Source organism: Sceloporus undulatus, unplaced genomic scaffold, assembly GCF_019175285.1.
Source record: "Sceloporus undulatus isolate JIND9_A2432 ecotype Alabama unplaced genomic scaffold, SceUnd_v1.1 scaffold_12, whole genome shotgun sequence".
Lineage (NCBI taxonomy): Eukaryota > Metazoa > Chordata > Lepidosauria > Squamata > Phrynosomatidae > Sceloporus > Sceloporus undulatus.
In genome coordinates, this window is record NW_024802934.1 from 4,517,831 (window position 1) to 4,530,273 (window position 12,443).

The following is a 12,443-nucleotide window of genomic DNA, read 5'->3' on the forward strand; positions in this document are numbered from 1 at the left end:
TGATCAGTAATTAATTAGGTTAACTCTTCTCCTCTGTTCCCAGTGACTTCAAACCACAGCACTCTAGTAAAAAAAAAAAAAAGGAATAAAACTAAGACCTTTGATGATGACTAATCCACTTATCAGTTTTGAGTTTCCTGTTCTGTCTTCCTTTGTTTTGCATAAAGGAAAAAACAATCACATTGTAAAAATGACACAACGCAGTTGAAAGCCCAACATGCTGACTTCAACATCCTTTGCTCAACAGTATAGTTTTAGCTGAGGAGAGAACAGGTGTTCTTCTGACCTGAATTTTAAAACTTAGTCTGGAAGTAACTTTATAGGTAAATGGAACTACAGTATTACCATGGAAATATAACAAAAGAACACTGTGAAGAATTACTGAGCAAGAACAAAAACAATGGATGCTTTTTAATACGAGACAGTGAGAGCATACCAGGAGCTTTTTGCCTTTGTGTTTTGTAAGTATTTCTCTTACTAATATGCAAACTTGGTATCTTGAGTGAGTCTTTCCTTGGGAGAGAAGAACTTTAGTTCAGATACACTTAGCTATACCTTAACATCCACCAACGTTTAAATATGTGGGACATACCGTATATACTTTATAAGTCAACCTCATGTATAAATTGAGGGCAGGATTTGGGGCCACAATTATGGATTTTGATATGACCCATGGATAAGTCGAGGGTAAAATGTAGGACCATGTAAAAAAGGATCGAAAGGATTAAGCAAAGGAAAACAATGTCAAAGAACTTACAATATTCCAGCATGCATAACTGTTTGTGTTCACAATAAAGGATGGATGGGTGAGAGAATAGAGGTGAGTCAGTGCTTCCAGGACAGATTATACTCTTGCCTTTTACCAGGAGATAGTTCCTTTTTTAAAATAAGAATTAAAGTACAGTACTAACATTGGCCCGTGGATAAGTTGACTCTGGTTTTTGGGGTCAATTTTTGGACTAAAATTTCTAGATTTATACGTGAGTATATAGAGTAAGCATGATTAACTTTGTATGGATTAGGTCCAACGATATTTGGGGAAGACTTACCGTACTCCATTTTTTTGGAAAACTGAAAGTTCTTCCAGGCATGTGTACATATATCCAAGCTACTGACTGTGCATTCACAAATCTAACACTATTCTGCTTTTATTGCCATCTGCACTGTGAATCCTGACTGGATTGAAATGTGATTTTTAAAAGGTAAAATAGTTTTGTTTGAGTACAATTTTTGGCTCAGATGTTTTCACGTGTCCAGTAAATGGTTTCAGAATTCCTGGCCGAGAAATGTCTGAACTTTGAATCTAAATAGCCCCTGAGGAAGTCCTTAGGAATATAAACAGGCCAAAACAAGGTGGGCTTTTTAAACTAATAGTGGCCCCATACAGACAGGCCAAAATAAAGCTGGTTCGGGTCACTTTGGAGGTATTCTGTTTAAATGATGCATGCGTACTAAGAATCCAGAAGCCGCGCCAAAGGCTCAATCCAGTACTAAGGACTGGAGTGCAGCTTTGGTGCAACTTCTGGACTCTTAGGACACATGCATCATTTAAACAGCATACCTCCAAAGTGACCCAAAGCAGCTTTATTTTGGCCTGTCTGTATGGGGCCGAAATAACCATCTTTTGAGCTCTTGAGATGACACTGCAGTTTCTTCTGTGCATTACCCAGTTTCTGCTATTTTTTATTTTATTATTCATATCATAGCCACATGAAAGCATTCTGTCTCCTATGTCTCTTCTTCATGAGGAGACAGATTGGAGAGCTAGGCTAAAACTAACAAAATGAATTTCAATAAGGAGAAATATAAGGTACTACACTTAAGGAGGAAAAAAAATGAAATGCAGAGATATAGGATAGGTGGTACCTGGCTTGACAACAGTACATGTGAAAGGGATCTAGGAGTCTTAGTTGACCACAAGCTGAACATAAATCAACAGTGTGATGCAGGAGCTAAAAAAAACCAATATGATGCTAGCCTGCATCAAGAGGAGCGTACTGTCTAGATCGAGGAAAGTAATAGTACCACTCTATTCTGCTTTGGTCAGAGCTCACCTGGAATACTGTGTCTATTTCTGGGCACCACAATTCAAGAAATATATTGACAAGCTGGAATGTGTCCAGAGGAGGATAACCAAAATTGTGAAAGTCTGGAAACCATGCTCTATGAGGAGTAATTTATGGAGCTGGGTTTTTATTTTTTTAGCCTGGAGAAGAGAAAATTGAGAAGTGACATGGTAACTATGTTTAAATACCTGATAAGATGTAATATCAAAGAAGGAGCAAGCCTGTCTTCTGCTGCTCCAGAGATTAGGCCATGGAGCAGTGGATTCAAACTACAGGAAAAAAGATTCCACCTAAATATTAGGAATAACTTCTTGATGGTAAGAGCTGTTCAACAGTGGAATAGGTTGCTTCCAAGTGTGGTAGGTTCTCCTATTTGGGAGGTTTTTAAACAGAGGCTGGATGACCATCAGTTGGGAGTGCTTTGACTGTATATTCCTGCATGGAACGGTTGAACTTGGGGTCTTTTCTAATTGGTCCTTGGAACAGGAACAGTGAATCCCCTTTTTGATATGAAGGAAAATATGTAGAAGGGTGGACTAGCTGTGAAGGCAGTTCTGTATGAATTACATTTGTTAGATTATGGCAACTCTGGTCAGCACTGATCTCAACAGACTATCAGTCTCAGTCAGTATGAAGCAGGTTGTTTCTTTAAATACTACCAGGTGTTGGAACTGCATATAGTTTCTGACATGTTGCACTATGATTTTCCTCAAATATGTCTTGTCTAATTTGTCAGTTTAATTGTGTTCAGTTTATGGGCAAAATGAGATTTGATTGTCTGACACTTACAGTATATCTGTATGAACAGCTAGAAACAAGGGGGCCAAAAACAATACTAGCTACTATCAGATATGTTTCTTCATACACAAAAGCAGTAAGAACTAATGCCAGTCCCAGTTAATTTCAGAAATTAGATTTCTGCAATCTACCAAGGAAATGCTTGCCATTTTTTCCACATTGTTAGATGTGATCTGCAGTTGCATGTAACCACTGCTATACTTAGGTGTGCAGTTTTCTAGTACTGTGCACACTACTAGAAAACTGCACACCTAAGTACCGCAGTGGTTACATGCAACTGCAGTTCACATCTAACAATGTGGAAAAATGGCAAGCATTTCCTTGGTAGATTGCAGTCTTTATGAACAGAATAATTTTTTAAATGTTTTATTGCACAGATCTAAATTTTATTTATTTATTTATTTCATTTATATCCTGTCTTTGTCCAATAGTAGGACTCAAGGGAGCTAAGAACATATTTAAAAACAGTACCGATTAAAACTCTCTCTCTCTCTCTCTTTTCAAGTCACCTGTCAAGTTATAGCAACCCCATGAATTTCATAGGCAAGGAGTATTCATATTAAAACTATATAAAGTCACCAATAAAGGTATAAATATAAGAGTTATTTAATAAGCAATCAAAATAAGCAATTAAACAATTTATAATTTTAAAATTCATTAAAAATCCATATACAAAGCTTAAAAACTCCACCACATAACATCAAAACTGATAGGAAAGAGAGAAGGGTCCTCCCCTCTCTCTCTTGCTTGATTCTTCAAGATACATTGATATCTGAGTAAACTCACAAATCATTGTCTTTTACTTTTTAAATATTCAGCTATGAAGAGTTTATCTACACTTACAGAATCTTCAGGAAACACAATGGACATTTTATGATCCAGGTAAGAAAAAGTATTTCCCTATATTGTAATTTATTCCATCACCTTAACCCAACAATGCACACAAAATATATATTCCAGCCAAATTCACTGACCATTTTGCACCATCTTTTTCATTTAACTGTTTTTTAAAAAACTGAAATGTATTTGAGCAAAGGTATTTTTGGCTATCCATTCTTCCTAAATCCTGGTGGGAAACCATCTGTGATGGTCTGGATCCTGAATGAAATGGAACTGCGAAGGGTTAGAGTTTCCAGATATTAAGAAAATAAAAACTAATTATGAGGCTGTGCTGATTTCCTGAAATCAGTCTGTTTTCTTCAGTCAGCATTCTTTTGAGTCAGGAAGAATTCCTATTCACACATTTCAGAATTAAAAGTAATTTTAACTACAAGATCCTTATTCTGCAGACTTCAGAAGGTGCTCAAAAACAGGACTTCAGAACGCTGAAGGACTTAATAGCCACCTTTGAAAAACCAAATCAAGGGCTGGTCATCAATCTGCGCTACCCTGTAAATAGATCTACATCAAGCCAACAACCTCAGAATGTCTATGCAGATGGTGAAGATTATATCAACTTTGGTAAGAGGTATAAAAATAAATAAGCATGGAATACTATGTTGTACAATGCTCATGCCATATACAAAGGCATACAAAAGTTCAAAGAAACTGATTTTCCTAAAATAAAAATTAACAAAAACCAGGTAGTATGATGACTCTTGTGAGAGGTAACAGAACTATAGAACAAAGGCTTAACTGTAAATAAAATGGCCTTCCAGTACACACACACACACACACACACACACACACACACACACGGTGAACTAATGATACCATGATTGATAATTTGAGAGATTTACTAGCACTGGGAATATTCAAATTCATATCCTCTGACATTAAGATCACACAACTTGATTTTGACTGCATCTGCACTGCAGAAATAATGAAGTTTTACATTACTTTAACTGCTATGGCCAAATGTTAAAGAATTCTGGAATTTTTAAGTTGTTGTAGTATGAGAGCTTTCTGACAGAGAAGGCAAGATATCTCACAAAACAACAAATCCCAGAATTCTATATCATTGAGCTACAGCAGTTAAAGCGCTGTCAAACTGCATTATTTCTGCAATGTAGATGCAGCCTTAATCTTCTAAGCTCAATGTACTTTGCAGGATTGTTGCAAGTGAAAAACTGGGAGAGAATGGCAGGGATAGAATTCTAGTTTTTCAGAGGAATGTGGGATCAAAACTTTTACAATAAAGAAATTAAACCATTAGAAATCATATATAAAGATGTGTATGCACAATACACACACTGGAAGTTTGGGGGGGGGGGGGGACATAGGTCTAAAAAGGCTTTTTGAAAAAGCATAAAAACCTTCATGGGGTTACAAAACTACTGCTGCACTTCTTACATTATTAAAAACCTTTTGCATTAATAGAAATTTCCAGCCAATTATTCAGGCAGGATACTGGCCTAAACCCAATTGTTTGTCTCAACTAAGGTAACACTTTCAATCAATGGAAATTACTAAGTGTCGACCTATAGAATTCCCATTCAGTGGGTCTACCTTAGCTGGACTACCTATAATTGGATATAGACCAGTTTTAAATTAATTATTTTTAAGACATATTATCAGACAGCACGGTGCTTTGAGCTCTAGACTGCAGAAACCTTTTGAGGTACCTAATTTTAAAACTGGTAAATTTTGTTACAATTCCAGTTTGGTGCAAATCCTACAAATATCAAGCAATGGTGATACACGTAGCTAGTGTTGGAAGGGAAAAAAACTACTTAAATTTGAGTCTTATTTGAACATGCAGAGGTGCCTTCCACTCACACTCTTTAGGCTTATATCTACTGTTAAAACGAATACTTTAATATTTTATAAAAATCTGCTTGTACTACTACTATTATCACTCATCATAAGGATTCAAAGGCACTCTTTCTCTGATCAAAAATTGTTAAATTAGATGGATTTGCAAGCAACTCCTCAGTTTATATCTTATGAAACAGCCCTAAGGTATAGGAGCAAAAAGAGAGTTCAGTCCTCTTGGTATTGTTTCACTGGTCAGCATAGGGAATGGGGACTGAAAGCAGATAAAGATGCCAGACTGTGCAGGATCAAACCTGATGACAGGTAATAGCTCAGATGTTAAGCTAGTTTGGATTTTAAAAAATGACACTAAATGTGAGAATCTGCCAATGAAAGGGCTGCACACAGGACCCTAACTTATGACTAGGGCCAGCCTGACATTTCGTCGTCCTGGACCTAGACATAACAGAAAATTATTCCCTTCCATACTCAAGAGTTAGAAAAAATATGGCTTATCTTTTTTCACTTCACAGAAGCTGAAGGCAGTGATTATGTGGATGTATTGCCTGACTCCTGACTGAAAGACCTGCTTCATCTCAGTTTGCTCCATTTCAGAATGGAAATTCATCTTCAGTGGGTTACAACAGTACTGACTAGAACTTGTTCATTTGTTTGGACTTTGTCTTCCCCTTCTCTCTGACATGCCTTAAAAGATAATATGTCTTGTACCTCTGTATAATAGTACTAAAAATAAAATCTTTTCAACATTATTCACTCTGTACTCATGAGACTGGAGTCTAGACTTAGTCATACTTAGTGAGAATCACGAGGCCCTCCAGATATAGTTGGACTACATCCCCCAGCATTCCTCACCATCAATTATGTTGGCTAGGGCTGCTGGGACTTACTGTCAAACATCCAGAGGGCCTCATGATTCTTATTGTTGTTATAAAGACTGATACAGTAATGATACACACACATCACAGCATCTGTTTCATAGTACAGTAGTACTTTAAATGTACATTTGCCTTTCCTTGATCCTGGAATACAGATCCCATGGATACATTTGGTATTTGCATCTTTCCAATTTTTTTAACTGCTTGAAATATTTTTCTAATTTGTTTTTCCTTGCATGTATACTATCTTAGTTTCATTATTCATGTTCTTTTTATCTTATTCCCTACAAAAATTAAAAAAAACAACACCTGTATACTTAGGAAGAGATTGTCAAAATGTATTTGGCTGTGCTGTATATGTTTTGTACATCATTGTTCTTACTGTGTTAAACTTGGTAACAGCAAATCATCATCCGTATTTGTTTTGGAATACATGCTCTTATATGTATTGGAATTCAGTATTTTATAGTGATTTTGTAAGTTTGGATTCAAGCACTAGCTAAAATACTCACCCAGTGGAAGAAATATTTGTGGTCCTGATTATGTGGGCTCAGGTCTAGATGTATAGATAGTCATAATCATTAAGGAGGGAAAGACTTTAGGAGCCTAGTTTTAACATTTTCAGAATCTTAGCATTTATCTTATTAGCATATGAACTTGTTATATCAGTGACAACACAATCTTCATCCATTTTGCAACTTGAATTCAGTTTCTGGCAGCCACAAATGCAAGTAAGTGTTTCATCATTTTTAAAATACCTGTTGTACATGCCATTCAGACCTGTAATTTTAACACTGCCGTTTAAGACTGCTTTAACTGCCCTGGGTCAATGCTAGGGAATTCTGGGAACTGTAGCTTTGTGAGACATTTACCCTTCTCTGTCAGAGAGCTCTGGTGCCACAATGAAATATAACTCCAATGATTCCCCAACACTGATCCAGGGCAGTTAAAGCAGTCTCAAACTGGATCATTTCTGCAGTGTGTTTTTGGACTATAGTGATACTGTAATCTTTAGGACAATTTCAGCCTATGGGGCTCCTGTGCCATCTCATAAAAAACCTAATAAAATATTTAGGACATTCTTATGTCCTAAATACACAATGCACTCTGAATGTTTTTAAAGACCTGGTTTTCCATCATCTCTCTCCCCCCACACTGACACATCTTTCTCCATGTTAAAAGGGTTTTTTAAAGTGCAAAGGTTCATTTGAGAGTAAATAGTCAAGAAGAAATTTGCCATCCAGTTTAATAGGTTTCAGCAACTCATTGACTTGTTTAGACTTGGGGGAAGATAGCACACACAAGTCTTGTTCCCACTACATTTAAATCGGGATTGGAATCTGGGTTAAACAGGCATGGTTCACCCTGAATCTGATTTTAGAAATCGATTCAGAAAGGGGGGGGGCATGCTTTTTGACCATTTTTACCCACTTAAACCTGTTTAAAGACCTCCAAGAAGGGAGATTCCACCATTCTCTGAGGGAGTGTGTTCCACTGTCGAACAGCCCTTACTGTCAGGATTGACAGTAATATTGAGGTGTAATCTCTTTTCCTGGAGCTTGCATCCATTGTTCCGGGTTCTAGTCTCTGGAGCAGCAGAAAACAAGCTTGCTCCCTCCTCAATTTGACATCCCTTCAAATGTTTAAACAGGGCTTTACTATGACATTTTCTATAATGAGACTTGAGCATCCATGGATTTTGGTATGCATGGGGGGTCCTGGAACCGAACCCCAGTGAACAGCAAGGACCCACTCTATCTGTAATAGTTATTTTAAAAAACAGTGCTGGGATGCAAACCTCTAAAAATCACTGTGTTTGTAACCAGCAATAAAAACAGTATTATTCCATCCAGCGTTTGTTTCTGTAAAAAAATTAACTGATTTTAAATGTTTTGATATCTTTCAGTACACAGTGTCTAAAACAAGCAATAAATACTTCATTCATAAATAATTTGCTTTTATTTCTACAGCAAAGTTGTACAGTTTAAACTTTTCAGAGTCACCAGACTAAACCTTCAGATTTTACAGGAGGAAATGTGTTGGGAATGTTTTCCTGGGGAAAATCATTCCTGTAGATATGGCCAATAAGACCTCAGAAAATATGGGGATTTTCACTGGGATCAGGAAATACCCTTAAGATTAAGGGACTCAGTGCAAGGATGATGCCACTCTCATATCATATGGTATCTATATGGTTGCTACTGCTAATATTAGGCTCCCACAAGGAATAGGCCCTATGTAACTTAATCACATGAATTCAAATTTCTGAAATATTTCTAGGAATAAAGGCAAAATGGAAAGCAAAACCAGCATCCATTTTCTGTCTTTTCTACAAAGTTATTTCTTAAAAAAACAGGGATAGAAAAATAAACATTAAATAGAAATGTGGAAATATATACATTTGAATATATGTGTATGCATGTGTTAGAGATGTAAAATTTCCCCGGCGAAAGTTATGATACATATCAGAGGTGCCCATGCTGGTATATAAAACAACAATGAATGAAATCCCACACTCCCACAAAAAGAGTGATACTTTTATTTGCCAAGCCAAAATTGCAAAATAAATCCTGCTAACTTGGAAGCTTCCAGTGGCTTCTTACAGATAAAAAAGTGTTAAAAAACTTGTACAGGAGGAGAATGAGTGAATGTGTTGGGAGTCATGGCATTAGACACTATTTACATAAAATGTACATCTTTTGCCTAATAAACAAGCCCGTGAAGCTTCGAAAGCTTGCATGATGTGCTTTGTGCATTTTGGCTGCAATAAAGGTTATCACACTTTGTGGGATTTGGGATTTGTTTCTAGAAAGCTATGTAGTTGGTTTTTTTTTTGCTACAAAGAAACAGGCAGCATTGGTTTGCTATAGCATCATCAATGCTCATCTTTCCTCAGTTGCTTGATAAGCAGGAGAGAGAGGTTTGCATTATCAAACTTATGATTTTTGAAAAAAATCTACTACAAAGAATGTATGTACCATTATAGAAATAACAAGCACACCAGAAAAATGATTTGTACAGGTTTCTGCAGAAATGTGTGAGAAGAGGGGAGGAAAGGAAAAGCTCAGTAAGAACATTTCAGTGGTAGTAGGAATACGCAGTGAACAATATGTTGCACACATTCACCATGAATGCCGGGGTTTGTGTGTGTTGTGTGTGTGTGTGTGGTGTGAACAAAAAAATTGGAGGAGGAAATTCCCATCTTTTTGAAGCCTTTTTCCACCAGACAAATGGCGGAGGGTGATGCATCTGAATATGTAAGACAATGTTTTCACCGATCACTGCCCCCAAAACATTTTCTTAAAAGCAAGCAAAGAGCCAGGATTTTTATATGATTTTTATATAAGCCATATATAATATTCATTGCGAAATTCCGGTCTTAGTTTCTTTCTTAGTTCTTTAAAAAACTATGTTACATATGCTTGACACTATGGAAGTAAATGAGACCAAAAATGTTTGTTTTCCTACGTGTTAATGATTTGTCATTGATATAATTTGTTCTGTTGGACATTTTTTGTTTTTGCTTCTGCAAACCACAGACCTGCTTATATTCAAGTGTTCCTTACATTTCGGTACATTATATATATTTGTAACAACTACGGGTTTTTAAATATAAATCCATTTGTAATTGTTTTTGCAATACCTGGACTTTTAATATCTGAAAACAGGTAAGGTAACTCTATGTCTCCTCAATTTACCTATTTCACTTTTTCATCCCTAAACTAAAAAACAGTTTACTTTCAATTGTAAAGGTAAAGTTGTTGTGGCGGAAAAGGACCTTCGCTTAGAAGCCAAGACTCTCCTAGACGGCTGTTGAAGGGGGATTGGATAGGCAATACGGCAACAAAGAACTTCGTTCTATGGTGCTCCGTTATTGCGTCGCTGGTCACGTCCGGCAGGTGTTTCAGGGTGTCAGGGAGCTAACTCAGCCACCCTCCGCCCTGAACAGATCTGAACCGTCTAGCGGCTGCTGTGTTGTCGACCTTTTTAATCCTTTTTAAGACTTCTTTTTTGTGGATAAAATTCTCGCATAAGCGAAGCGAGAGGTCTGCACGCTGCCGTTAATGCAGAACCTATAGGGTAGAGGCACGACGAGCCTCCGTGGGACTGTGTTACACTGGATAGTTGAGTGGTGATTACCGAGGCTGTGGACAAGATCTCGGACGTGTTCGGAAAAACGACCTGTCTCTTGTCCTGCCCCTCGTGGTTAGCGGCCCAGGGGGGGACCGGTTTGGTAACGACATTGAACGGCCGGTTAATTAACACCTCTCTCAGGGAAGGGCGATTCCATCGGACTTAAATTGGCCATCGTAAGACCGATCCTTAAAGACGCCCTCCCTTGACCCCCTGCGTACATAATAATTATCGTGGCTGTTCACTGCTACCATTCTGGGGAAGGTGATCAGAGAGCGGTTGCGATCCAGCTTGGCGGTGGTCTGGATTGATAAACGGATTATCTGACCCATTTCCACTGGCTTTCCCCGGGCGGGGTCACTGGGTTGAGACGGCCATGTCGCCCTTGTTCTATTGATCTCCGTCTGTGCATCGCCGGGGGAAGTGGGAAGCGTTGTCCCTGTTGTTGCTCTTGGAATCTCAAGGGCTTTTCGATACCATAACCATGGTCTCCTTCTGGGACGCCTGGCGAGGTGGGGATTGGGGGGGGGCACTGCCGCTTCCGGGTTCCCGTTCCTACCTCTCCGGGACGTGGGTCCAGATTTGCAGCTGGGGGACGTGGCTTCCGCGAGCGGGCCCTTAAAAACCGGCTGGGGTCCCTCAATGAGCCATTCTGTCCCCCATGCTATTCACATTTACATAACCGTGGGAGTAGATCATCCGGAGACATGGGGCGCGGGGTTATCAGTACGTGATGAAAACCAAATTCTTTTCTCTATGCTCCGACTGATGCAGTACTGGGGATTGGGCGTCTCTCCTCTCGTGGCCTTTGTCTGGAGTCAGTCATGTTCTGGTGCGGGAAAACCGACTCAAACTTCTCCAGAGACACACGGCGGGTGCGACGGTACTAGTGCTCGGTTCCCCTGTCAGGAAGGGGTGGTTCACCTGTCCTGATGGGGGTCACGCTCCCTGTGAAGGATCCGTGCGCAGTCTGGGGGTTGCTTCTGACTCGGTCCCTTACCTGGACTGCCTCAAGGGGTGCATGCGACGGTCAAGAGTACCTGTTATCAGCTTCGGGCTGATTCGCCACGCTGCTTACGCCCATTATCTGGCCCAGAGGGACCTTGAAACTGTTGTACACGCCTCTGGTAACTTCGAGATTGGATTTCGCAACGCACTCTACATGGGGCAACCCTATACCACACTCGGAAGCTGCAGTAGTGCAGAACATGGCAGCACGGCTGGTCAATCTGGTGTTCCAGGACCAGCCATTAAACACGGTGCTTACTAAGGATCTCCACTGGCTGCCTATTCGCTTCCGAGCTCAATATAAGGCTGTTGGTTATTACCTATAAAGCCCTAAAGGCTTGTTTGGCCAGGATCCTGAAGGACCGTCTCTCCCCGTACATTCCCGCCCGCACCCTCAGAAACATCTGGGCAGCAAACCATGAAGCGTTTGCCTGGGCAAGGTTGGCGTTCACGGCCAGAGACGAGAGAAGATCCTTTTTCCACAGGCTGCCCCAGCCCTTTGGAACACGCTGCCCACGGAGCTCGCTCATCTACCACCCGGCCCAATTTAGGAAGGGCCCTCAAAAACCTTCCTATTTAATCAGGCATTCCCCGACATACTAAACATCTATTGCGGCCTCCCTCCTCATCGTGTCCGTTGTGTTGTGGTTGGGATAAGGGGTTTTTATTGTTTTTATGTACTGATGTTGTTTTTAATCTGTTTTATTTGTTATGTGCTTGCACTAAGTGCTTTTGTAGCCGCCCTGATCTATTTGGAAGGGCGGGTATAAAAAAATTTTATTATTATTATTATTATTTATTAAAGAGTACCACAATGCATTTTTTTTCCTTTTTGTTAAAAAATTTC

General features: G+C 39.2%; 2 protein-coding genes across 3 annotated transcripts in view; both read left to right on the plus strand.

The window, feature by feature from the left end:
• Nucleotides 1-216: 216 nt before the first annotated feature.
• Nucleotides 217-7,970, plus strand: LOC121917179 (SH2 domain-containing protein 1B-like). Of its 2 annotated transcripts, none has more exons than XM_042442902.1 (4): nucleotides 217-461; nucleotides 3,683-3,746; nucleotides 4,154-4,325; nucleotides 6,092-7,970. In XM_042442902.1, the coding sequence occupies exons 1-4, from the start codon at nucleotides 328-330 to the stop codon at nucleotides 6,133-6,135; spliced, it is 414 nt and encodes a 137-aa protein (XP_042298836.1). In that variant the 5' UTR covers nucleotides 217-327; the 3' UTR covers nucleotides 6,136-7,970. The 2 variants fall into 2 exon arrangements, with proteins under 2 accessions (XP_042298836.1, XP_042298837.1); XM_042442903.1 differs by having other exon boundaries at nucleotides 4,154-4,332; nucleotides 6,092-6,148.
• A 1,714-nt stretch (nucleotides 7,971-9,684) lies between these two features.
• Nucleotides 9,685-12,443, plus strand: part of LOC121917215 (protein CIP2A homolog) — a 45,528-nt gene continuing 42,769 nt past the window's right edge. Inside the window, exon 1 of the mRNA XM_042442971.1 lies at nucleotides 9,685-9,711. Within this exon, the coding sequence (XP_042298905.1) occupies nucleotides 9,685-9,711 (27 nt within the window). The remainder of the gene's footprint in view (nucleotides 9,712-12,443) is intronic.

Coding starts and splice junctions, on each gene's coding strand:
- LOC121917179 (XM_042442902.1), top strand. CDS start 328: ATGGAACTACAGTATTACCATGGAAATATAACAAAAGAACACTGTGAA. Junction 3,747..4,153: donor ATGGACATTTTATGATCCAG/GTAAGAAAAAGT, acceptor CTTATTCTGCAG/ACTTCAGAAGGTGCTCAAAA. Junction 4,326..6,091: donor TGAAGATTATATCAACTTTG/GTAAGAGGTATA, acceptor TTCACTTCACAG/AAGCTGAAGGCAGTGATTAT.